A 27,173-nucleotide genomic window follows, 5' to 3' on the forward strand; every position below is an offset into this window, starting at 1 on the left:
AAATTACCTCTTAACCAGCCTGTGGCGTGTGTGGAGCAACGTCTTGCTGGAACAACAGTCTCAGGAATGGTCGAACTACCAGGACTGAAAGGACAATCACACAGTTCATCGCTGTACTGATGCAATCCAAATAAAAAGAGGCTGCAAATACTCAGCTGGTCAGGCAGCCTCTGCGGCGAGAAACAGAATAACGTTACCCTTTGTGACGAACCATCTTCAGAGCAGAGGAGTTATCACAACACCAAACATTAACTCTGTTTATTTCCAGAGATGCTGGCTGACCTGCTGTATATTTCCAGCATTTTATTTTTGTTATTTCATTATTTTAAGGAAGAGGTGTGTGAAATATTAAATGAGATTAGCTCAGTGAGGGAGGAAATATGAAGATGTTTACCATCCTTGAAAGTGGATATGTCCCCAGGCAGAGACAATTCATACCGGAGGCTGCTGAGGAAAGCAAGGGAAGATGTAACAAAGACACAAAGCATCTTCACCCATCAACTGTGCCTATAGATGTGGAGCTGGAAAAGTAATGACATTGATTAAGAGACAGCCGGAGTAATTACAGAGCATTCAGCCTCATGTCTGTGGTGGGAAAATAATGGGAAATAATTCTGTGAAATAATAGAAATCATCATTTGGGAAGGTTTAAATAAATTTGAGTCAGAATGGATTTGTTCAAATAAGTCAAGTCTCAATAACTTGATTACATTGATTGGCAAAGTAACATGGAGAGTTGATGAGTGTAACATATATGATATAGTCCACAAGGGTTTTAGCAAGAGCTTTGACAAGGTCAAACAAGACTCACTCGTCAGGAAATTGGAAGGAGAGTTGGATGCCAATTGTCTCAATGTCAGAAGCAAAGGGTTGTGGGTAGTGTGGTTATTGAGATTGGAAGGTTATTCCCAGTGGAATTCCAGAGGGATCTGTACTGAGTTCCTTGTGTTCTTGTGGTAGTGTCAATGAAATGGAATTAAAAGTTGGGGACATGAATAAGATGTCTGCAGCAGAGATGAAAATCGTTCATGCGCTTGATAGTGAGGAAGAAAGCTGTAAACAGCAGGAAGATATCGATGGATTGGTCAGGTGGGTAGATGTGTGAGCAATAGAACTCAATGTGGAGAAGTGTGAGGGAATGGGTTTTGGGAGGACAAACACTGGATGGAGAACACACAATGAATGGTGGATATTGAGGTGAGTGGTGGAGCAGAGGGATCTTGGAGTATATGTCTATTGATTGCTGATGATAGCGCGACAGGAAAATAAGGTGCTCAAGATGATGCTGTAGAGATTTTTCTTTATTGATCAAGGACACGATTAGAAGAGGAAGGAGGTGTTTCTCTAATTGTATAAAACAATTGTTAGAGCACAAATAGAGTACAGTGTACAGTTCTGGTCACCACATCACCAAAAGAGTCTGGTAGAGACAATTGATGAGGATGGCCGGCACGGTGGCACAGTGGTTAGCACTGCTGCCTCACAGTGCCAGGGACCCGGGTTCGATTCCCGGCTTGGGTCACTGTCTGTGTGGAGTTTGCACATTCTCCCCATGTCTGCGTGGGTTTCCTCCGGGTGCTCCAGTTTCCTCCAGGGGCAATAGCCAATATAAGTGCATGGGGTTGTGGGGATGTGGCCTAGTGTGACTGTGGTTGGTGCAGACTCGATGGGCCAAATGGCCTTCTTCCACACTGTGGGATTCTATGAGATGTTGGAACATTTTATTCAGGAGGGGAGATTTCATTCTGACATATAACATCAGGAGGTATCTGGATTGAGTGGATTAGGAAGAATCGGTTTTCATTTGCAGAGAGGTCAATGTCCAGGGAGCAAAGATTGAGAATAATTGTGGGAACATTGAGTGGGGGGCGCTGAGGAGGAGTATTTCCACACACCGAGTGGTGTGAACCTCACAGAGCTAGAAGGTGGCACTCTGCTTTTTCAACCAGTATGGATACAATGGATCGAATGGCCTCGTACTGCACCCTGAATTTTAACATGTTTAAACATATTGCCACCCATCCCAGCAAGTCACTTTCCTCTCAGTCACAGAATCGAAAAATGAAACAGTGCAGAAGAGGCCCTTCAGCCCGTCAAGTCTGCATTGATACGTGAGAATCCCCTGACCTTCATACCTAATTCTGGTTACCACCTCTTGGCCCGTAGCCTTGAATGTTATGGCATACCAAGTGCTCATCCAGGTACTTTTGAAAGGATGTGAGGCAACCTGACTCTACCACCCACCAAGGCAGCACATTCCACACCATCACCACCCTCTGGGTAAAATCATTTTCCCTCACATCCATCCTAAGTTTCCTGCCTCTCACCTTGAACTTGGGCCCGTGTGACTGACCCTTCAACTAAGGGGAACAGCTTCTCCCTATTCACTCTGTTCATGTCTCTCAGAATCTTGTACACTTCGATCAGCTCGCCCCTCAGCCTTCTCTGCTCCAGTGAGAACAACCCAAGCCTCTCCAACCTCTCTTCATAACTTAACAGTTCTATCCCAGGCAGCATCCTAGTGGATGGATAATGTGGTGACGAGAACTGCACACAGGACTCTAGCTGTGGCCTCACCAAAGTCCGATACAACTCCAACATAACCTCCCTGCTTTTGTAATCTCTGCCTCCAATAATAAAGGCAAGTGTTTCATATGACTTTTTCACCACCCTACTAATTGTGCTTCTTCCTTCGGTGATCTATGTACAAACATGCCAAGGTCCCTTTTTTCCTCAGAGAGTTCTTAGTGTCATGCCATTCATTGAATACTTCCTTGTCAAATTACTCCTTCCAAACTCATACTTTTCAGGGTTAAATTCCATCTGCCCCTGATCTGCCCATTTGACTATCCCATCTATATCTTCCTGGACCCAACACATTCATATATATAATTAACACCCGACCAATCTTTGTGTCATCTGAAAACTTACTCATCCAGCCCCTCAACATAGTCATTGGTGCCATTAATATAAATGACAAATAATATCAGACCCAGCACAGATCTCTGTGGTACGTGACTAGACGCTGGCTTCCAGTCACAAAAGTAACCTTCTGTCATCACCCTCTGTCTACAACAACTAAGCCAATTTTTAATCCTCATTAAGTTACTCTGTATCCCATGTTCATTTGCCTTCTTTATAAGACTCCTATGTGAGACCTTTTCAAAGGCTTTCACACTTGGAATACTGTGTACAGTTCTGGTCACTCTGTTAGAAAAATATAATATTAAATTATATGGAGAGCGTACAGTGTACAGAAAAGAGTTACCAGGATGTTGCCTAGTATGGAGCATATTAGCTATGAGGAGAGGTTGGAGAAACTTGGTTTGTACTCACTGGAACGATAGAGGTTGAGGGGCGACCTGATAGAAGTCTACAAGGTTATGAGGGTCATGGATAGAGTAGATAGTCAGAAGCTTTTTCCCAGGGTGGAAGAGTCATTTACTTGGGGAGTATAGGTTTAAGGTGCGAGGGGCAAAGTTTAAAGGAGATGTATGAGGCATGTTTTTAACACAGAGGGTGGTGCGTGCCTGGAACTCGCTGCCGGGGCAGGTAGTGGAAGCAGATATGGTCGTGACTTTTAAGGGGCGTCTTGACAAATACATGAATAGGATGGGAATGGAGGGATAAGAAGGGTAGGGGGTTTTAGTTCAGCATGGTTGGTGCAGGTTTGGAGGGCCGAAGGGCTTGTTCCTGTGCTGTAATTCTCTGGAGTGTTGGAGGCTTAGGGGTGATCTTATAGAAGTCAATAAAATAATGAGGGGCATAGATCAGCTTGAACGTCAATATTTTTTCCCAAAGGTAGGGGAGTCTAAAACTAGAGGGCATAGGTTTAAGGGAGAGGGTAGAGATACAGAAGTGTCCAGAGGGGCAATTCTTTCACACAGAGGGTGGTCAGTATCTAGAACAAGCTGCCAGATGCGGTAGTAGTAGAGGCGGGTACAATTTTGTCTTTTAAAAAGCGTTTAGACAGTTACATGTATAAGATGGGTCTATAGGGATATGGGCCAAACGTGGGAAAGTGGGACTAGCTTAGGGGTTACAAAAATTTGGGCGGCACGGTAGCACAGTGGTTAGCACTGCTGCTTCACAGCTCCAGGGTCCCAGGTTCGATTCCCGGCTCGGGTCACTGTCTGTGTGGAGTTTGCACATTCTCCTCGTGTCTGCGTGGGTTTCCTCTGGGTGCTCCGGTTTCCTCCCACAGTCCAAAGATGTGCGGGTTAGGTTGATTGGCCAGGTTCAAAATTGCCCCTTAGAGTCCTGAGATGCGTAGGTTAGAGGGATTAGCAAGTAAATATGTGGGGATAGGGCCTGGGTGGGATTGTGGTCGGTGCAGACTCGATGGGCCGAATGGCCTCCTTCTGCACTGTAGGGTTTCTATGATTTCTATGATTTCTATAAAAAGGGCAGCATGGTTAAGTTGGGCCAAAGGGCCTGTTTCCATGCTGTAAACTTCTATGACTCTGACTCCACAAAACTGGTCACCTCCTAAAAAAAATCAATGAAATTTGTTAGGCATGACCTCCCTCCGATAAAGCCATGCTGACCTAACCTCTCCAAGTGGAAATAGATGCTGTCCTTCAGAATTTCCTCCAATGGATTACCTACCACTGATGTGAAACTCACTGGTCTGTCGTTTATGATGTCTTATGTCTACAACCCTTCTGAAACAGCAGAACCACATTATCTGTCGTCTGAGCCCCTGCAATCTACTTCCTCGCCTTCCACAGCAGCTTGGGACACAATTCATCTGGAGCTGGAGATTTGTCCGATTTGGAGCCTGCAAACAGCTCCAATACCTTGTTCTTTCCTGTGTCACACCTCAGTGTCTCTCTCCCAATATTCCCCATGCTTCACTCTGTAGAATGCGCATCTTCCCTTTCCCAGTATTCCCTTTGCTCTGAATGATGATCCCAGTCTCTTTGCTGTTTCATTGACGGGTTTAACAGAGATTTCCCCTGGATCTTACCTTTTGAATCTGTACCATCCAAGAACAAGACTCTGATCACATTGAACCGAATCAGAACACAGATTCCCCACACAGTTTGTGCTCCTCCATGGCTGGTTCAGAACTCTGTGTTTTACACACGGGTCGAAGGATTTGGAGACTGCAGCTAAATAACAGCAAGATGTTTATTGTTAACAAAAAATTTCAGAAATGTTACACACTGGCTCGTCTCCATGGAGACATTTAAAATCCTCCATTTCAGCCATTTCTCTGATATCAAATCCTTGAAATGTCAGCTGGAAACTTTGCTCCTTTTTGAAACCAGTTTTCACTGCAATTCCCAGCTCAGTGAAACATCAGACTTTGTATTTTAAAATATTTATTCTTTCAGCCTGGAAATCGCCACTGAATTTCACACCCAGGTTGAAAACGTTTCCAGGGAGTGACCTGGAGCAGAGTCAACACTGTCGTCACTGTGTGTAATAAGATGATGCTCAGTTACATCTGGTGATGATCAGATCCAGCTGGTGACAATGTTCTCTACTTGTGACATGGTTTGTTCTGAAAGAACGTGTTAATTGTACAAAGCAGCAAAACTGAAGTAGTCTCTGCCTATTCTCATTTCTCTCTCCTTGATCATAACATCTGAGGCAGGAGGACCTCATGTTTGAGTTAAAGGGTGAATGTCAAGAACACGTTCTGAACTATTTGTGGGAGAATCTATTATTGAGTTCCTTGTATTGGAGCCTACACCTTGCTCACATATTCTCTCTGAACCCTTCCCCTGCCAGATGAAGGTGTAATCCTAGGAATCATAGAAACCCTGCAGAGCAGAAGGAGGCCTTTCGGCCCATCGAGTCTGCACCCACTGCAATCCCACCCAGAATCTATCCTCACAACTCCACACATTTACCCCGCCAATCCCTTGAACCTACACATCCAGAGACACTGCAGGACAATTTAGCATGGCCAATCAACCTAACCCGGACATATTTGGACTGTGGGAGGAAACCGGAGCACCTGGAGGAAACCCAAGCAGACACAGGGAGAATGTGCAAGCTTCAAACAGACATTCACCCAAGCCGGGAATCGAACCCAGGTCCCTGGAGCTGTGAGGCAGCAGTGCTAACCATTGTGCCACCGTTCCGCCCATGTTTTCCTTTCCATGATCCACTCTGGCTGAGCCGGGTCTCTCCTAGGGAAGATACCTCAATGTTCAGCCTATCAATTTCCATGTCCATCATGTTTGCATTATGGGCAATGATTAGCAAGCTACAAATTGTCTATCAGTCCTGTGATCCTGACGTTTGCATTGCCTATCGAAGAGTTGGCATTTTTTTTTTCAATTGTTTTTTTTTCCTGGCGCAATGGAATTCCATCCATTTGTTGAGCAGAGACTAAGCTCTAAGTGCCCATTGAAACAGGTAGACTGTGCCTTGCTAGTCAGTGACTGCCTAACCTGAGGTAGGTGCTGGTTGACCATTGGGGCACGATGGTCTCTCCCACAACCAGAGACAGCCCATAGCACTGTATCATAGAAATCATAGAAACCCTACAGTGCAGAAGGAGGCCATTCGGCCCATCGAGTCTGCACCGACCACAATCCCACCCAGGCCCTACCCCCACATATTTTACCCGCTAATCCCTCTAACCTACGCATCTTAGGATTCTAAGGGGCAATTTTTTTTAACCTGGCCAATCAACCTAACCCGCACATCTTTGGACTGTGGGAGGAAACCGGAGCACCCGGAGGAAACCCACGCAGACACGAGGAGAATGTGCAAACTCCACACAGACAGTGACCTGAGCCGGGAAATAAAACAAGTGGAGCCTTGGAGACCATGTCGAACTTCAAGAAAAGTTTTTATTCCACATGCATGAGGGAGAGATGAATTCGGGCCTGAAATCCCAGGCGGCTGCGAGTTCCCTCTGCTCATTGTAGATTCATACAGGCTATTATACTTTTCCGAGTTGCAAATTTTTATATTATCGTACTAATTCCTCAAGTTGGATACATGTATTTGTCAAGACGCCCCTTAAAAGTCACTATCGTATCTGCTTCCACTGCCTCCCCTGGCAGTGACTTCCAGGCACTCACCACCCTCTGTGTAAACAACTTGCTTCATACATCTCCTTTAAACCTTGCCCCTCGCAGCTTAAACCTATACCCCCAAGTAAATGACTCTTTCACCCTGGGAAAAAGCTTCTGACTATCTACTCTGTCCATGCCCCTCATAATTTTGTAGACCTCTATCAGTTTGCCCCTCAACCTCCATCGTTCCAGTGAGAACAAACCAAGTTTCTCCAACCTCTCCTCATAGCTAATGTCCTCCATACCAGGGCAACATCCTGGTAACAGAAAAGTACATTGTACGCTCTCCATATAATTTAATCTCATCATGCAAATACATTGTTCAGTTCATCCCTGCTAATCATCTCTCTGGACACTTCCTGTTTACCCGATTATAATGTCAAAGTGTTGTGTTTGCCCAACCGATCTACAATGATGTGTTAATTGCTCCCCCACTCTGCTCGGTGATCGTGTTTACCAGAAGACTATGATCTCCCTAGACAGTATGGAGCCTGGCTGTCTCAATGCCGGTTCTCCCACTGTCGTGATAACTCAGAAAGATCTTCTGCGCATTACAATTGTAAGGAGTAGGTAACATATATTAATCATTATCTGTCAGCGGAGCAGACCTCCAGCTGTCTGTGTTAACCCTTTTCTTCCCTCTGGTGAGGCCTGGCTCTCTGGGCTTGCTCTATGTACCCTGCATGTATTACACTGAAACTAAATAAAATATGAACGGACACATAAATTAAAATATAAAAGAAACGATCCCTGATATTGCCCTGCAACAAGAACCCATTCACTCTGCCAATCGAGTTGGCCTTATCACTCATCGCCGCTGTCCCAATGTTATGTCCGCCTTCTGCAGCAAAACTGGAAAGCCCACAAGACTGGGCAACATTTTTGAAAAGCCTGGGCTGCCTGAATATCCTGGTTATGCCCAACGGAATGCCATGAACTGTGTGTGGCATTAGCTTGCTTGCAGCCATTGCTGGAAGGATGATACATTCAGATATCTGTCTGCCACTGAGTTTTGTTGATGTGGAGATGCCGGCGTTGGACTGGGGTAAACACAGTAACCCTGTTTGAGAGCAGATTTCCACTCCATCTGATGAAACAGCAGCGCTCCGAAAGCTGGTGGCTTTTGCTACCAAATAAACCTGTTGGACTTTAACCTGGTGTTGTTAAAACTGTTACTGAGTTTTGTTGGCACGGTTTTACTCCCTTAGCCTACAACTCTCCCACAGTATGCTCAAGGCAGTGGAGCTAACCACCCAAAGCTGGGAGGTTGGCTCATGAGTATCAGGATGTGTCCATATGCCGGTGACCTCGTGTCCTGGGGCCTGAGGCTCCTTCGGGTTCCTCTGAAGATTTAACCTGGGGCTGTTTCCATATGTCACCATGAGGAGACACAGCTGAGGATCTGCCAATGAAGAGGCTGTGTACTGACACAGAGAGATTTATACATTTGACTCCCGCTCTTTCACATTGCTACTAGCCAATGGTCTGGGCTGAGAATGAGAATCAAAGTAGCACACAAAAATGGGAAACATCTCCACGCTATTCAGCCACACACTAGACACATGAATCAGCTGTGCACACACTGACACTAATCCCCTTGCATTATCCATTCCTATTCAGACTCTGACTCCTCTTTTCCCATCCTACCTTTCTTTTCCAGATGTATTCTGGAATATTTATATCCTGACCTTGGCCACGATGGAACCATGGGGCAGAATTGGATGTTGCCCCGTTGGTGGCTTTCCAGGAGATGAGTGACTGCCTGTAGAATTCCGCAAATGTCCTTCCCACTGGGCTGTCGTCCACCCCATCTCTCCTCAATTTTACAGTGGGATAAGCAAAGTCGAGGCCATTCCACCCACCCTCACTCCTATTCAGTTCCCTAAGTGGCCAATCAATGATTACTTAAGGACCATTTCCCAGCCAGTGGCAATGTTCAGGCTGGTGGGTGGAGTTCAAGGTCATGCATGGGGGGAAGAGGGAAGTGGGGAGGGGGTGAGACAGCTTGTTCAGCCCTCGGGTGAGAAAAGTGGGGGACCTTATTTCAACATCAGGTGACACCCTCACAGGGTCCGTCCCCAGTTGGTGTTCTCTCCACCAGCTTCTCCTCCAACATCATAGAATCCCTACAGTGCAGAAGGAGGCCATTCGGTCCATCATGCCTGCATTGACAACCATCCCACCCAGGCCCGAACCCCATAACCCCATGTATTTACCCTGCTAGTCTCCCTGACACTAAGGGGCAATTTAGCATGGCCAATCCATCTAATTCGCACATTTTTGGACCATGGGAAGAAGATGGATCACTGGGGAGAATGTACAAACTCCACACATACAGTGACCCGAGGCTGGAATTGAACCCGGGTCCCTGGCGCTGTGAGGCAGCAGTGCTAACCACTCTGCCACCATGCAACATCCCCACCACCTGTGCCCACCCCTCAGGTTTCAGTTCTTCTTCCAGCCCTGAGACACATTACCTACTCCTGGACTCCCAGGATTCAGTGTGGGGTCAACTTAGAATTCCAGCTCTGTGCCCCACAGCTTCAGGTGCTGCTGGGATTAGAGAGCTGCCGACCAATGAAATGAGCGCTCAGCCCTCTGAGGGGGGCGGATGCCCCATCTCAAGCCAATGAACTCTCCCTGTGGAGATCAGAGCCATTTCTCTCAATTGGTGCCATTATTATTTTCTTATTGTGAATCTTTTGAACAATCGACATTGAGGTTTCTAATGATCTTTTCATTATTATTCACGGAGACAGTTTTAGTTTTGAACTCTCAGCGGGTAACTTTATGGCTTCGCTTAATCTGAGACTGGAAAATCCTGCCCGACGTCAACGGACATTTCCATTGTCCTCTTCGATTCCATGGCAGGTGGGGTGGTAAAATTCCGGTGCCCAACTCTGCCCCTCCCACTCTGCCCTTCAATTCTGCCTCTTGAACTCTGGCCCTTGAACCCAGCCTCTCCCACTCTGCCTCTCCCACTCTGCCCCTCACACTCTGCCCCTCACACTCTGCCCCTCACACTCTGCCCCTCACACTCTGCCCCTCACACTTGGCCCCTCACACTCTGCCCTCACACTCTGCTCCTCACACTCTGCCCCTCCCACTCTGCCACTTGAACCCAGCCCCGCCCACTCTGCCCCTCCCACTCTGCCACTTGAACCCAGCCCCTCCCACTTTACCCCGCCTTTACTCAAATCTCTACATCCTGCATTTTCCCTTCCTCCACTCCCTCACCTTCCTCCAATCTCTCGCTTCCCTCCAATCCCTCACCTTTCTCCACCCATAGAATCGTAGAATCATAGAATCCCTACAGTGCAGAAGGAGGCCATTTGACCCACCTAGTCTGCACTGACCACAATCCCACCCAGGCCCTATTCCCATAACCCCACATATTTACCCTGTTAATCCCCTGACACTAGGGGTCAACTTAGCATGGCCAATCCAGTGAACCCGCGCATCTGTGGGAGGAAAATGAAGAAAACCCACACAAAAGCGGGGAGAAGGTGCAGACTCTGCACAGTGACACGAGGCCGGAATTGAACCTGGGACCCTGGCACTGTAAAGCAGCAGTGCTAACCACTATGCTATTGTGCTGCCCCACTCACCTCCCTCCATCCCCATGCCCTCCTCCACCCACTCACCTCCCTCCACCCCCTCGCCTCACTCTACTCACTTGCCTCCTTCCAATCCAATGATTGAGGGTGATTTAGTGGTTTGGATCAGGAATTGGCTTGCTGTAAGAAAACAGAGGGTGGTGGTTGATGGGAAATATTCATCCTGGAGTTCAGTTACTAGTGGTGTACCGCAAGGATCTGTTTTGGGCCACTGCTGTTTGTCATTTTTATTAATGACCTGGATGAGGGCGTGGAAGGATGGATTAGCAAATTTGCGGATGACACTAAAGTCGGTGGAGTTGTGGACAGTGCAGAGGGAAGTGGCAGGTTACAGAGGGACATAGGTAAGCTGCAGAGCTGGGCTGAGAGGTGGCAAATGGAGTTTAATGCGGAAAAGTGTGAAGTGATTCACTTTGGAAGGAGTAACAGGAATACAGAGTACTGGGCTAATGGTAAGATACTTGGTGGTGTGGATGAACAGAGAGATCTCGGTGTCCATGTGCATAGATCCCTGAAAGTTGGCACCCAGGTTGTTAAGAAGGCATACGGAGTGTTAGCTTTTATTGGTAGAGGGATTGAGTTTCGGAGCCAGGAGGTCATGCTGCAACTGTACAAAACTCTGGTGCGGCCGCATTTGGAGCATTGTGTACAGTTCTGGTCGCCGTATTATAGGAAAGATGTGGAAGTGTTGGAAAGGGTGCAGAGGAGATTTACCAGGATGTTGCCTGGTATGGTGGGAAAATCGTATGAGGAAAGGCTGAGGGGCTTGAGGTTGTTTTCGTTAGAGAGAAGAAGGTTAAGAGGTGACTTAATAGAGGCATACAAGATGATCAGAGGATTAGATAGGGTGGAAATTGAGAGCCTTTTTCCTCGGATGGTGATGGCTAACACGAGGGGACATAGCTTTAAATTGAGGGGTGAGAGATATAGGACAGATATTCGAGGTAGGTTCTTTACTCAGAGAGTAGTAAGGGCGTGGAATGCCCTGCCTGCAGCAGTAGTGGACTCATCAACATTAAGAGCATTCAAATGGTTATTGGATAAACATATGGATGATATTGGAATAGTGTAGATTAGAGGGGCTTTAGATTGGTTCCACTGGTCGGCGCAACATCGAGGGCCGAAGGGCCTGTACTGCGCTGTAATGTTCTATGTTCTATGTTCTAATCCATCGTCTCCCTCCAATCTCTCACCTCCCTCCACTGCCTCACCCAGTGTCTTGTTTTTTTAAAGACTAATGCATCAGTTGTAGGTTTTGGCAGGACTGTAGCCCCCAGCCATGCTAAAGGTGCAGCTCCCTACCCCTGGGCACTTGATGCCCACACCACCCTGAGGCACAAATCTGTCACACTCTGTGCCAGATTGGCATGTTGTTCAGGTAACAATCAACAGATAACAACCTTTCTAGCGTTTCAGAGCACAAATGCCTCCATACAGAACCAATCTCCAAGTATCCTTGGTTCCCAAAAAAACCACAATAACTGGATCCTCCCCCTCCCACTCCAGATTCCTCTCTGGCCATGGGGAGAAACATAAAAGTATAGTGTAGGAATAGAGATGTTTTACTGCAATTGTATAGGACATTGGTGAGGCCACACCTGGAATATTGTGCGTAATTTTGGTCTCCTTATCTGAGGAAGGATGTCCTGGCTATAGAGGGAACTCAGGGTTCTCTTGATGCTAACTTGCAGGTTGAGTTTGTAGTTAGGAAGGCAAATGCAATGTTAACATTCATTTTAAGAGGACGAGAACACAAAAGCAGGGGCTTGAAGTTTTATAAGGCTCCGGTCAGACCACATTTGGAATTATGTGAGCAATTTTGAGACCCGCACCTAAGGAAGGATGTGCTGGCCTTGGAGAGAATCCAGGGTAGTTTCACGAGAATGATCCCAGGAATGAAAAGCTTGATGCTTGAGAACTCTGGAACTGTACTCGATGGAGTTCAGAAGGATGAGGGGGGATCTCATTAAAACTTACAGGATACTGAAAGGCCTGGATAGAATGGACGTGGGGAAGATGTTTCCACTAGTAGGAGATACTAGGATCCAAGGGCACAGCTTCAGAGTAAAGGAACAACCCTTTAGAACCGAGATGAGGAGGAATTTCTTCAGCCAGACGGTGGTGAATGTGTGGAATTCTTTGCCACAGAAGGCTATGGAGGCCAGTTCATTGAGTGTATTGAAGGCTGAGATACATAGGTCCTTGATTGGTAAGGGGATCAAAAGTTACAGGCAAAAGGCGGGAGAATGAGATTGAGAAAGATATCAGCTATGATTGAATGGCGGAACAGGCTCGATGGGCTCAATGGCCTCATTCTGCTCCTATAATTTATGGAATGCAGCGAAGGTTTACCAGGATGATTCCTGGGATGGCAGGTCTGTCATATGAGGAGAGACAAAGCCTGTTAGGATTCTATGCACTGGTGTTTAGAAGAGTGAGGGGATCCCATAGAAACTTATAAAACTCTAACAGGGTCAGACAGGGTAGATTCAGAAAGAATGTTCCTGATGGTGGGGGAGTCCAGAACTAGGGGTCATAATTTTAGGATAAGGGGGAAACCTTTTAGAACTGAGTTGAGGAGAAATTTCTTCACCCAGAGGGTGGTGAATGTATGGAATTCACTCCCACAGAATGTAGTTGAGGCCAAACCGTTGTCTGATTTGAAGAAGAAACTAGATATAGCTCTTGGGGCTAAAGAGATCAAGGGATGTGGGGGGAAGAAGGGGATCAGGATATTGAATTTGATGATCAGTGTAGAATGATATAAAATAAAGGGCGATTGCCAGGCAGTGTGAGGGTTTTTGTTTAATCAACTTAGATGTAGATTCACTTTAAATCAATGGGGAGCAAGTTTGTTCGTAATTGTAATTACTAACAAGTCTCCTGGCCCTGCTGGAATGCATCCCAGTGTATTAAAAGAGATGGCAAGGAAATACCAAATGCACGAGTGGTAATTTACCAAAATTTGCTGGACTCTGGAGTGGTCCCCACAGATTTTAAAACAGCAAATGTGGCGCCACTGTTTAAAAAAGGAGGTTGACAAAAGGCGGGTAACTATAGGCCAGTTAGCTTAACTTCTGTAGCAGGGAAAATGCTTGAATCTTTCATCAAGGAAGAAATAGCGAGACATCTGGATATAAATTGTCCCATTGGTAAGACGTAGCATGGGTTCATGAAGGGAAGGTCATGTTTGACTAATTTGGTGGAATTCCTTGAGAACATTACATGTGCAGTGGACAATGGGGAACTTGCGGATGTGGTGTATCTGAATTTCCAGAAGGCATTTGACAAGGTGCCGTACCAAAGACTGCTGCACAAGATAAAGGTGCACGGTGTTACGTGTAATGTATTAGCATGGATAGAGAATTGGTTAACTAACAGAAAGCAAAGAGTGAGGCTCAATGAGTGTTTTTCTGGTTGGCGATCAGTGACTAGTGGTGTGCCTCAGGGATCAGTGTTGGGACCGCAATTGTTTACGACTTACATAGATGATTTGGAATTGGGGACCAAGTGTGGTCTGTCAAAATTCGCAGATGACACTAAGATGAGTGGCAGAGCAAAGTGTGCAGAGGGCGCTGAAAGTCTGCAAAGGGATAGAGATAGTCTAAGTGAGTGGGCGAGGGTCTGGCAGATGGAGTACAATGTTGGTAAATGTGAGGTCATCCATTTTGGTAGGAATAACAGCAAAATGAACTATTATTTAAATGATAACAAATTGCAGCATGCTGCTGTGCAGAGGGACCTGGGTGTCCTTGTGCAAAAATCACAAGGAGTTGGTTTGCAGGTGCAGCAGCTAACTAAGAAGGCAAATGGAACTTTGTCCTTCATTGCACAGATCCTTGAAAGTGACGTCACACAGGTGGAGAAGGTGGTGAAGAAGGCATATGGCATGCTTGCCTTTATAGGACGGGGCATAGAGTATAAAAGTTGGGGTCTGATGTTGCAGATGTATAGAACGTTGGTTTGGCCGCATCTGGAATACTGCGTCCAGTTCTGGTCGCCACACTACCAGAAGGACGTGGAGGCTTTGGAGAGAGTACAGAGGAGGTTTACCAGGATGTTGCCTGGTATGGAGGGGCTTAGTTACGAGGAGAGATTGGGTAAACTGGGGTTGTTCTCCCTGGAAAGACGGAGGATGAGGGGAGACTTAATAGAGGTGTATAAAATTATGAAAGGCATAGATAGGGTGAACGGTGGGAAGCTTTTCCCCAGGTCGGTGGTGACGTTCACGAGGGGTCATAGGTTCAAGGTGAAGGGGGGGAGGTTTAACACAGATATCAGACAGACATATTTTACACAGAGGGTGGTGGGGGCCTGGAATGCGCTGCCAGGCAAGGTGGTGGAGGCGGACACACTGGGAACGTTTAAGACTTATCTAGACAGCCATATGAACGGAGTGGGGATGGAGGGATACAAAAGAATGGTCTAGTTTGGACCAGGGAGCGGCGCGGGCTTGGAGGGCCGAAGGGCCTGTTCCTGTGCTGTATTGTTCTTTGTTCTTTGTTCTTTGTTCTTGCTCGAGGGATGGAGTTTAAAAACAGTGAGGTTATGTTGCAGCTGTATAACACAGAACATAGAAAAGATACAGCACAAACAGGCCCTTCGGCCCACAAGTTGCGCCGAACATGTCCCTACCTACTAGGCTTACCTATAACCCTCTATGTTACGAACGTCCATGAACCTATCCAAACGTCTCTTAAAAAACCCCATCGAATTCGCCTCCACCACCACTACCGGCAGCCGATTCCACGCACCCACCACCCTCTGAGTGAAAAACTTACCCCTAACATCTCCTTTGTACCTATTCACCAGCACCTTAAACCTGTGATCTCTTGTGGCAACCATATCAGCCCTGGGTAAAGGCCTCTGAGAATCCACTCTATCAATACCTCTCAACATCTTATACACCTCTATCAAGTCACCTGTCATCCTTCGCTTCTCCAAGGAGAAAAGATCTAGCTCTCTCAACCTATCCTCATAAGGCATGCCACCTAATCCAGGCAATATCCTTGTAAATCTCCTCTGCACCCTTCCTATTGCTTCCACATCCTTTCTGTGATGAGGCGACCAGAACTGGGCACAGTACTCCAGGTGGGGTCTGACCAGGGTCCTATACAGCTGCAGCATTATCTCCCGATTTCTAAACACAATTCCTCTATTGATGAAGACCAGTATTCCATACGCCTTCTTAACCACAGCCTCTACCTGCGACGCTGCTTTGAGCGTCCTATGAACCCGGACCCCAAGATCCTTCTGATCTTCCACACTGCCAAGTGTCTTACCCTTAATATTATATTCTTTCACCCTATTCGACCTGCCAAAATGAACCACCACACACTTATCTGGGTTGAAGTCCATCTGCCACTTCTCCGCTCAGTCTTGCATCTTATCTATGTCTCGTTGCAACTGCTGACATCCCTCTACACTATTCACAACCCCACCAACCTTCGTGTCATCAGCAAACTTGCCAACCCATCCTTCCACTTCCTCATCCAGGTCACTTATAAAAATCACAAAGAGCAAGGGTCCCAGAACAGATCCCTGGTGCACTCCACTGGTGACTGACCTCCATGCTGAAAAAGACCCATCTACAACCACTCTTTGCCTTCTGTGGGCAAGACAGTTCTGAATCCACAAGGCAATGTCCCCTTGTATCCCATGCCCATTCACTTTCTGCATAAGCCTTGCATGGGGCACCTTATCAAACGTCTTGCTGAAATCCATATAAACTACATCTACTGCTCTTCCCTCATCTATGTGTCTAGTTACATCTTTAAAAAATTCAATTAGGCTCGTAAGGCATGATCTGCCTCGGACAAAGCCATGCTGGCTATTTCTGATCACACTATTCCTCTCCAGATGTTCATAAATCTTTCCCATCTTATCTTCTTGCTCCTAACATACTTGTAGAATGCCTTGGGGTTTTCCTTTATCCTGTCTGCCAAGGCCTTCTCATGACCCCTTCTTGCTCTTCTAATTTCCCTCTTAAGTTCCTTCCTACTAGTCGTATACTCATCTAGATTTCTAACAGTACCTAGTTCCCTGAACCTTTTGTAGGTTTTTCTAAGGTGCTGGTGAGGCCACACCTGGAGTACTGTGTACAGTTTTGGTCTCCTTACTTGAGAAAGGCTATACTAGCACTGGAGGGGATGCAGAGGAGATTCACTAGGTTGATTCCGGAGTTGAGAGGGTTGGCTTATGAAGAGAGACTGAGTACAAAGAACAAAGAAAATTACAGCACAGGAAGGCCCTTCGGCCCTCCAAGCCTTCACCGACCATGCTGCCTGACTGAACTAAAACCCTTCCGGGGACCATATCCCTCTAAACCCATCTATTCATGTACTTGTCAAGACGCCCCTTAAAAGTCACTGCCGTATCCGCTTCCACTACCTCCCCGGCAATGAGTTCTAGGCACCCACTACTCCCTGTGTAAAAGATCTGCCTTGTACATCTCCTTTAAACCTTGCCCCTCACACCTTAAACCTATGCCCCCTAGTAATTGACTCTTCCACCCTGGGGAAAAGGGAGTAGATGAGTGACAAAGATGATTGATGAGGGTAGGGCAATGGATGTTGTCTACATGGACTTCAGGAAGGCCTTTGACAAAGTCCCTCATGGCAGACTGGTGCAGAAGGTGAAATCGCATGGGATCAGAGGTGAGCTGGCAAGATGGATACAAAACTGGCTTGGTCAAAGAAGACAGAGGGTAGAAGTGGAAAGGGTGCATTTCTGAATGGAGGGCTGTGACAAGTGTCGTTGCTCAGGGATCAGTACTGAGACCTTTGCTGTTTGTAATATATACAAATGATTTGGAGGAAAATGTAACTGGTTTGATTCGTAAGTTTGTGGACGACACAAGGATTGGTGGATTTGCGAATAGCGATGAGGACCATCAGAGGATACAACAGGATATAGATCGGTTGGAGACTTGAGCGGAGAGATGGCAGATGGAGTTTAATCCGGACAAATGTGAGGCAATGCATTTTGGAAGGCCTAATACAGATAGGAAATATATAGTAAATGGCAGAACCCTTAAGAGTATTGATAGGCAAAGAGATCTGGATGTACAGGTACACAGGTCACTGACAGTGGCAATGCAGGTGGAGAAGTTAGTCAAGAAGGCATACGGCATGCTTGCCTTCATTGGCCAGGGCATTGAGTTTAAAAATTGGCAAGTCATGTTGCAGCTTTATAGAACCTTAGTTAGGCCGCACTTAGAATATAGTGTTCAATTCTGGTCGCCACACTACCAGAAGGATGTGGAGGCTTTGGAGAGGGTGCAGAAAAGATATACCAGGATGTTGTCTGGTATGGAGGGCATTAGCTATGAGGAGAGGTTGGAGAAACTTGGTTTGTTCTCAATGGAACGACGGAGGTTGAGGGGTGACTGATAGAAGTCTACAAGATTATGAGAGGCTTGGACAGAGTGGATAGTCAGAAGCTTTTTCCCAGGGTGGAAGAGTCAATTACTAGGGAGCACAGATTTAAGGTGCAAAGGACAGGGTTGAAAGGAGATGTACGAGGCATATTTTTTACACAGAGGGTGGTGGGTGCCTGGAACTCATTGCAGGGGGAGGTAGTGGAAGCGGATACAGTAGTGACTTTTAAGGGGCATCTGGACAAATACATGAATAGAATGGAATAGAGAGACAAATACATGAATAGGATGGGAATAGGGGGTAGGGGGTTTTAGTTAAGTCTGGCAGCATGGTTGGTGCAGGCTTGGAGGGCTGAAGGGCCATTTCCTGTGCTGTAATTTTCTTTGTTCTTTGTAGACTGGGGCTATACTCACTGGAATTCAGAAGAATGAGGGGAGACCTTATAGAAACATATAAGATTATGAAGGGAATAGATAAGATAGAAGCAGGGAAGTTGTTTCCACTGGTGGGTGAAACTAGAACTAGGGGCATAGCTTCAAAATAAGGGGGAGCAGATTTAGGACTGAGTTGAGGAGGAACTCCTTCACACAAAGGGTTGTGAATCTGTGGAATTCCCTGCCCAGTGAAGCAGTTGAGGCTACCTCATTGAATGTTTTTAAGGCAAGGATAGGGAAGGATAAGGCAAGGATGTTTTTAAAGCAAGGATGGGCGGCAGGGTAGCACAGTGGTTAGCACTGCTGCTTCACAGGTCCAGGGACCTGAGTTCTATTCCCGGCTTGGGTCACTGTCTGTGTGGAGTTTGCACATTCCCCTTGTGTCTGCGTGGGTTTCCTCCGGGTGCTCCGGGTTCCTCCCACAGTCCAAAGATGTGCGGGTTAGGTTGATTGGCCATGCTAAAAATTGCCCTAAGTGTCCTGGGATGCATAGGCCAGAGGGATTAGTGGGTAAATATGTAGGGATATGGGGGTAGGTCCTGTGTGGGATTATGGTTCGCTGCAGACTCGATGGGCCGAATGGCCTTTTTCTGTACTGTAGGGTTTCTATGATTCTATAAATAATTTTTTGAACAGTAAAGGAATTACAGAAAAACAGTAAAGGTGAGCGGGCGGGTAAGTGGAGCTGAGTCCACAAAAAGATCAGCCATGATCTTATTGAATGGCGGAGGACACTCGAGGGGCCAGATGGCCTACTCCTGCTCCTAGTTCTTATGTTCTTATGTAATTAGGTGTTTTAAATACTTTGTAGTTTTAAAGGTACATGCAATACCTTTAATTAGTCCACACTTATAAATATATCTTCTATACATTTTTAGAAGTTAAACAAAGGTTGTTTAACTTGTGAACAGTTACAGAGTGCCCTATGATACTAAATAGGAGTTAAATACATTCCTTTAAAGCACTCAACTGTTGGAATCACAAGGCCATAAAGGGCACTTAATTGCCTCACCAGACAACTTATCAGAAACAACTGATGCACGAGTGAGTTTTAATGAAGCGGCCTTCACAGTTTCTAATTAAAACAGAGATTCAGTTAACTTCTCTGACAAGGCCATAAAATACTAAGGCCCCTTTTATCAAGTGAAGGATGCCCATGTGAGACTGTTTTAGTGAAGATGCTTTGAGAGGCTGCTATCAAAATAGAGACATGATGTCTGACTAAGTGACTAAAGGATAGTTCACCAAGGCTTAGAGATGATATATTGGGGTATCCCAAGAGGTATCATGGTCACATAGATCAGGGTTGTTCAGTATTTCATTCTATTGGATCAATACATAATGTATGTCATTTGTAACACTTTTGATTGGATTGTGTCCAGCTGATTGTGAGCTGTAGAATTGTATAAACCAGGATGATTTTCTTGGGGGACTGGTTTTTTTGACCCATTGCGTCAAACCCCCTGCCCTTGCTAGCAAGTAAACTAAAGACAATCTGTCGGTTAAGTATCTTGTGTTAATGTGTGTTTGTGTTGAAGTCAAACTCAGAAGTCAAGATTTCGACATCCGCCATGATCAAAAAGAATGGGGGAGCAGGCTCAAAGGGCCGAATGGTCTACTGCTGCTTCTATGTTTCTATACGAAGTCTTGAACCCCAGCCCTGGACAGACTCAGGATTTTGGCTGCAAAGTCCGGTATCTACGCCCCTGACCATACTGTCTCCTATCATGAAGCTTCTTACTCTCCGTTCACTGGAAATGGCATCCTTCACCTTGATGCCAGGGTCATTCTACTTGCCCACCCTGCTTCTCATCCACACAGGTAACAAGCAGCTTGTACCCAATGGACAGAGTCAGGGGCTGAGGCTCCTCCATCACTATGTGCTCATTCCTCGTCCCTTTCTGACCTGCAGCCACATCGTCCTTTTCCTGACCATGGACCCACTGTTAGCTTCTGATTCCTGGAACAGAGTGTCCAGAGAACTCTTCCCCTTCGCAATGTTTGCAACTCAGACTCCAGCTCAGCAACTCTGAGCACAAGTTGCTTTTTCTGGCTGTCCGTGATTCTGATGTTTTCCACACATTCCCACATGTAGTCATGGACAACACATGTCTGTCTCACGTTACTTGTTGATTTGATAAGTCAAATAGCTAACTAACTGGGGAAACAAATGTTGAGTTATAATCTTATGGTTTAAAGATAAAAGAGCTACTGAAATGAAAAGAAAAAGAATAAAAAGCAGCAGTTTGTTCAGAAGGAAGAATTTCCAAAGTTAGCACCTCAGTCAGCTCCCCGGGCAAACTCTCTGACTTAGATGACTGTGTAAACTCTCTTGATCATCCTCAAATTCAAAATTAAAACTTTCCAAACACCCTTTTCTCTCTTACATATCTGATTCCTTTGTCACATCTCTAAGGTGACACATCTGCAGGTTTTTCGGGAAGATAACAAAATAACACAACTACTTATGTGGAGTGAAAGGGTTAATAATCTCACAAGTTTAAAAATCACACAAGCTGTAAGCTGTATCTCAGTCACAGAGGGGAAGCTATGTGAAAAGCACAGGTCTTAATTAAAGCAGACCCAGATAAGAGTCATGAACCATTGAATTGATGTGCAGCTTCAGCTCATGTTTGCCCATTAGAACAAGGAACAATGGAAAAGAAGGTTTATAGACCATTGGCCAGAGATATAGCTATCATTTCTTGATGATATAACATGCACAAGTTTTAATTGGACACTACACTCTTACGTATGCATGATGTAACCTTAATCAATAACTGCAAGTGGATAGAGATAGCTCCTGTACTTTTATTGGTATTTGCTCATTATTTGTCATTGAATTTGAAACTATAATTGCTTGTGTATTTCTGAATTCTGCACCCTGACTGGTCTGAGAGACTTATTCAGAGTCCTAAAGCACTGGAGTTTCTCAATAGATCATCTTGAAACCACTCCGTGACTTTGTCTGGCTACCTAAGGGGAAATGATAGTTTTAAATATCACAAGAAAAACATAACAGATTGGCAATGGAATGGGGCTTGCTCTGGCCAGAAAAAACTGTGACAACATCTTGGTCCGGTGAGTATGTTCTATATTAACAGCTGGATGCTGTTGTTAACCAATTGTAGTCAATATAAAGAGTGAAATCTGAAGCCAAAGTAAACTGGACCAGACAAAGGGAGTGAAATGGTGAAAGAAAAGGGGGACACCCTAGGGATTTTGTCAAAAGAACCGTGAGGGCGGAATGGTTAACAAGACCATGGGCCACGGCAAAATCCAAGAAGGTGAATGTCAACAAGGAGACGGCTGAAAAGGCAGAACTGGAATTTATTACTGACGAGGGAGGAGAAGCCATAAAAATGCTGGGAGCTTTTTTAAAACAAATCTGAGAAAGACAAGCTCTCTCTTAAATCAAGATTCCTAATGCAGTGCAGGTCGCCACAGCTGCAGAAAAATGTAACCAATATCTGTCCAGAGCAAGGGTGAGTTGGAAACTTGAATTACAGTTATAAAAGTAAGGAAAAGTAAGAGTGCAGAAAAGATTTACTAGGATGCTATCGGGACTTGATGGATTGAGTTATAAGGAGAGGCTGGATAGACTGTGACTTTTTTCTCTGGAGCGTAGGAGGCTGAGGGGTGACCTTATAGAGGTCTATAAAATAATGAGGGGCACAGATAAGGTAGATAGTCAATATCTTTTCCCAAAGGTAGGGGAGTCTAAAACTAGAGGGCATAGGTTTAAGGTGAGAGGGGAGAGATACAAAAGTGTCCAGAGGGGCAGTTTTTTCACACAGAGGGTGGTGAGTGTCTGGAACAAGCTGCCAGAGGTAGTAGTAGAGGCGGGTACAATTTTATCTTTTAAAAAGCATTTAGATAGTTACATGGGTACGATGGGTATAGAGGGATATGGGCCAAATGTGGGCAATTGGGATTAGCTTAGGGGTTTAAAAAAAAGGCGGCATGGACAGGTTGGGCCGAATGGCCTGTTTCCATGCTGTAAACCTCTTTGACTCTATGACACTATGACTTCTGGTTGGTTTACCTGGACATTTGTAAATTTGATAACTTTGGTTTTGAACTCAAGGTTTTTCCATCGAGGGAGATAACATTATGGGTTTTTAATTACAAGAATTTAGAAGGTTAAAAACAGAACCACAAGAATGCTTCTGTAATTCATTGTTGCTTAAAAGTGTGTGCTAAGTTTCTCTGCTTGTGTATAGAACAGTACAGCACAGAACAGGCCCTTCGGTCCACAATATTGTGCCGAGCTTTATCTGAAACCAAGATCAAGCTATCCCACTCCCCATCATCCTGGTGTGCTCCATGTGCCTATCCAATAACCGCTGAAATGTTCCTAAAGTGTCTGACTCCACTATCACTGCAGGCAGTCCATTCCACACCCCAACCACTCTCTGCGTAAAGAACCTACCTCGGACATCCTTCCTATATCTCCCACCATGAACCCTATAGTTATGCCCCCTTGTAATAGCTCCATCCACCCGAGGAAATAGTCTTTGAACATTCACTCCATCTATCCCCTTCATCATTTTATAAACCTCTATAAAGTCTCCCCTCAACCTCCTCCGCTCCAGAGAGAACAGCCCTAGCTCCCTCAAACTTTCCTCATAATACCTACCCTCCAAACCAGGCAGCATCCTGGTAAATCTCCTCTGCACTCTTTCCAGCGCTTCCACATCCTTCTTATAGTGAGGTGACCAGAACTGCACACAATATTCCAAATGTGGTCTCACCAAGGTCCTGTACAGTTGCAGCATAACCCCACGGCTCTTAAACTCCAACCCCCTGTTAATAAAAGCTAACACACTATAGGCCTTCTTCACAGCTCTATCCACTTGAGTGGCAACCTTCAGAGGTCTGTGGATATGGACCCAAGGTCTCTCTGTTCCTCCACAGTCTTCAGAACTCTACCTTTGACCCTGTTATCCACATTTAAATTTGTCCTACCAAAATGAATCACCTCACATTTATCAGGGTTAAACTCCATCTGCCATTTTTCAGCCCAGCTCTGCATCCTATCTATGTCTCTTTGCAGTCTACAACAGCCCTCCATCTCATCCACAACACCACCAATCTTGGTGTCATCAGCAAATTTACTGATCCACCCTTCAGCCCCTCCTCTGGGTCATTAATAAAAATGACAAATAGCAGAGGACCAAGCACTGATCCCTATGGCACTCCGCTAGCAACCTGCCTCCAGTCCGAAAATTTTCCATCCACCACCACCCTCTGTCTTCGATCAGATAGCCAGTTACCTATCCAATCGGCCAACTTTCCCTTTATCCCACACCTTATCAAACGCCTTACTAAAATCCATGTATATGACATCAACAGCTCCTACCTTCATCAACACACTTAGTTACCTCCTCAAAAAATTCTATCAAATTTGTGAGGCATGACTTCCCTTCATGAATCCGTGCTGACTATCCCGGATTAATCCGCATCTTTCTAAATGGTCGTAAATCCCATCCCTCAGGACCTTTTCCACCAACTTACCAACCACCGAAGTAAGACTAACCGGCCTATAATTACCAGGGTCATTTCTATTCCCTTTCTTAAACAGAGGAACAACACTCGCCACTCTCCAGTCCTCTGGCACCATCCCCGTGGACAGTGAGGACCCAAAGATCAAAGCCAAAGGCTCTGCAATCTCTTCCCTTGCCTCCCAAAGAATCCTAGGATATATTTCATCAGGCCCAGGGGACTTATCGACCTTCAGTTTATTCAAAACTGCTAATACATCCTCCCTCTGAACATCTACTTCCTCCAGCCTATTAGCCTGTAACACCTTCTCTTCCTGGATGGGTTATATGTTTCAAGCTTTAATGTTTTCCGTATAATTTTGTGACCATATTTTGTGATTTAAGTCAGATTTTTAAAAAAGGAAGTGTAATTGATTAAGTTTATTTTCATAGGTTATGAACCTGAATTCATGTTTCATAGAATCCCTACAGTACAGAAGGAGGCCATTCGGCTCATCGAATCTGCACCGACCACAATCCCACCCAAGCCCCACTCCCGCAACTCCACATATCCACCCTGCCAATTCCCCCCGACACTAGGGTCAATTTAGCATGGCTAATCAATCTAACCTGCACATCTTTGGACTGTGGGAGGAAACCGGAGCACCCGGAGGAAACCCACGCAGACACGGGGAGAACGTGCAGACTCCACACAGACAGTGACCCGAGCCGGAAATTGAACCCAGGTCCCTGGCGCTGGGCGACAGCAGTGCTAACCCACTGTGCCACCGTGCCACCCGTTTCAATGGCCACAAGCATGATTCCAGGATATTTTGAGAAACATCTGGGAATTTAAAACCGGATATAAATTCACTTATGTGAGAACAAGATTTTTAAAATTGTAATCGTTGATTAAAATTTGGGATAGTTGAAATGATCATGACAAACCCTGTGTTGGATTGATCTTGGGTTAGAACCCCTTGTCAGATCGGAAGATTTATTCCTGACACAACTGGCATCACAAAAAGGAAAATTCATGGAATAGATCATAGAATCCCTACAGTGCAGAAGGAGGTCATTTTGCCCATTGAGCCTGCAGTGACCACAATCTCATCCGGGTCCTATTCCCACAACCCCACATATTCACCCTGCTAATCCCCCTGACACTAGGGTCAGTTTAGCATGGCCAATCAACCGAACCCCACACGTCTTTGGACTGTGGGAGGAAACCGGAACACCCAGAGGAGACCCAGACAGGCATGGGGAGAATGTGCAAACTGCACACAGACAGTGACCTAAGCTGGGAATCGAACCCAGGTTCCTGGTGCTGTGAGGCAGCAGGGCTAATCACTGTGTCACCGTGCCATCCAAAAGGACATTTTTTTTCTCACTGCAGCAGGAAACTCTAAAGTTTTTGATAAAATTAATAGGAAAGGCTATTTCATTTTTAAAAATGTTTTCGTGGCATATGGACATCACTGGCTGGCCAGGGTTTAATGCCCATCCTGAGTTTTGGGGGCAGTTGAGAGTCAATTCTAGAATGAGATACTGTGGAACAAAAAGGAGAGATTGAAACCACTCTGCGACTTTGTCTGGCTACTTGAGGGGGACAGTAGTTTTAAATACAACAAGAAAGATATTGTGACAACCCCACAAAATGGATCAACGGGCATACATCATTGAGAATGAATATTACTTACTCAGGTAGCCTAGAATCAGCAACAAAGTCTTCATCGTACTGAGCAATATTCTGCAATGGAAAATAGACAATAAGTATTGGTGAGAATTCCAGAGATATGAAAATCAGAGAGAGTTTTAAATTGTGAGTAGCATTGTCGACATTGAGTTAAGTCTCCCTCTCTCTGGGAGTGGGATTGTAGACATTGTGTTTATCTATCTATATAGAGTGAAGTCTCTCTCTCTGAGAGTGGGGTAGTAGACATTGAAGTTATCTATCTATATTGAGTGAAATCTCCCTCTCTGGGAGTAGGTCTGCTATATATATAGACGTTCACGAGGGGTCATAGGTTCAAGGTGAGCGGGGGGGGAGGTTTAACACGGATATCAGAAGGATGTATTTTACACAGAGGGTGGTGGGGGCCTGGAATGCGCTGCCAGGCAAGGTGGTGGAGGCAGACACACTGGGAATGTTTAACACTTATCTAGATAGCCATATGAACGGAGTGGGAATGGAGGGATACAAAAGAATGGTCTAGTTTGGACCAGGGAGCGGCACGGGCTTGGAGGGCCGAAGGGCCTGTTCCTGTGCTGTATTGTTCTTTGTTCTTTGTACTGCACTGCAATGTTCCATGTTCATTCTCTGGGGGGGGGGGGGGGGAAGGGAGGCCAGATCATTCTCTGGGGGGAGTGGGGGAGAGAGGAGGGACGCGGGTAAGCTGTATCTCTGGTGGGGGGAGGGGTGGGGGGGCAGGGGGGTCTGCTGCCACTCTGCAGGCGATCAGTGGGGGGGAAGGGGGCAGGGGGTCACGATTGGTCTGGGTCGCGGGGGGCGGGTGGGTGGATAAGGGGGACAGTGATATCTGGGAGGCCATTGCTCCCGCTTTTCGCTCCCGGGCCGCTTTCACCGCATTCTGCGGCTTGGGAGCGATCTGACACGGGCGCGTGTTTCCAAATTTTTTTCTCACTGCACATGTGTAGTTCAGCGCTCTGATCGTTACCCGCAATTTTTTTTTCACGCTAAGTGCGAATGGGGGCGCCTGAAAGCAGTTTTCCAAGTCGGATCTGAATTGTGCCCAGATTCAGCACTTAGAATGAAAATGGTTTGAGTTTATCTATCTATATTGAGTGAAGTCTCTCTCTCTCTGGGAGTGGGATTGTAGACATTGAGTTTATCTATCTATATTGAGTGAAGTCTCTCTCTCTCTGGGAGTGGGTAGTAGACATTGAGTTTATCTATCTATATTGAGTGAAGTCTCTCTCTCTCTGGGAGTGGGTAGTAGACATTGAGTTTATCTATCTATATTGAGTGAAGTCTCTCTCTCTCTGGGAGTGGGTAGTAGACATTGAGTTTATCTATCTATATTGAGTGAAGTCTCTCTCTCTCTGGGAGTGGGGTAGGAGACATTGAGTTATTTATCTATATTGAGTGAAGTCTCTCTCTCTCTGGGAGTGGGTAGTAGACATTGAGTTTATCTATCTATATTGAGTGAAGTCTCTCTGGGAGTCGGGTAGGAGACATTGAGTTTACCTATCTATTTTG

At 45.8% G+C, this 27,173-nt stretch overlaps 1 protein-coding gene across 1 annotated transcript in view; it reads right to left on the bottom strand.

The window, feature by feature from the left end:
* The window catches only part of LOC144487239 (uncharacterized), a gene marked incomplete at its 5' end in the record, with an annotated part of 190,749 nt that overhangs the window by 78,190 nt on the left and 85,386 nt on the right, over positions 1–27,173 (bottom strand). The window contains 2 exons of the mRNA XM_078205315.1: positions 8–84; positions 4,970–5,108. Of these exons, the coding sequence (XP_078061441.1) occupies positions 8–84; positions 4,970–5,108 (216 nt within the window). The remainder of the gene's footprint in view (positions 1–7; positions 85–4,969; positions 5,109–27,173) is intronic.

This window comes from Mustelus asterias, unplaced genomic scaffold (assembly GCF_964213995.1).
Source record: "Mustelus asterias unplaced genomic scaffold, sMusAst1.hap1.1 HAP1_SCAFFOLD_661, whole genome shotgun sequence".
Lineage (NCBI taxonomy): Eukaryota > Metazoa > Chordata > Chondrichthyes > Carcharhiniformes > Triakidae > Mustelus > Mustelus asterias.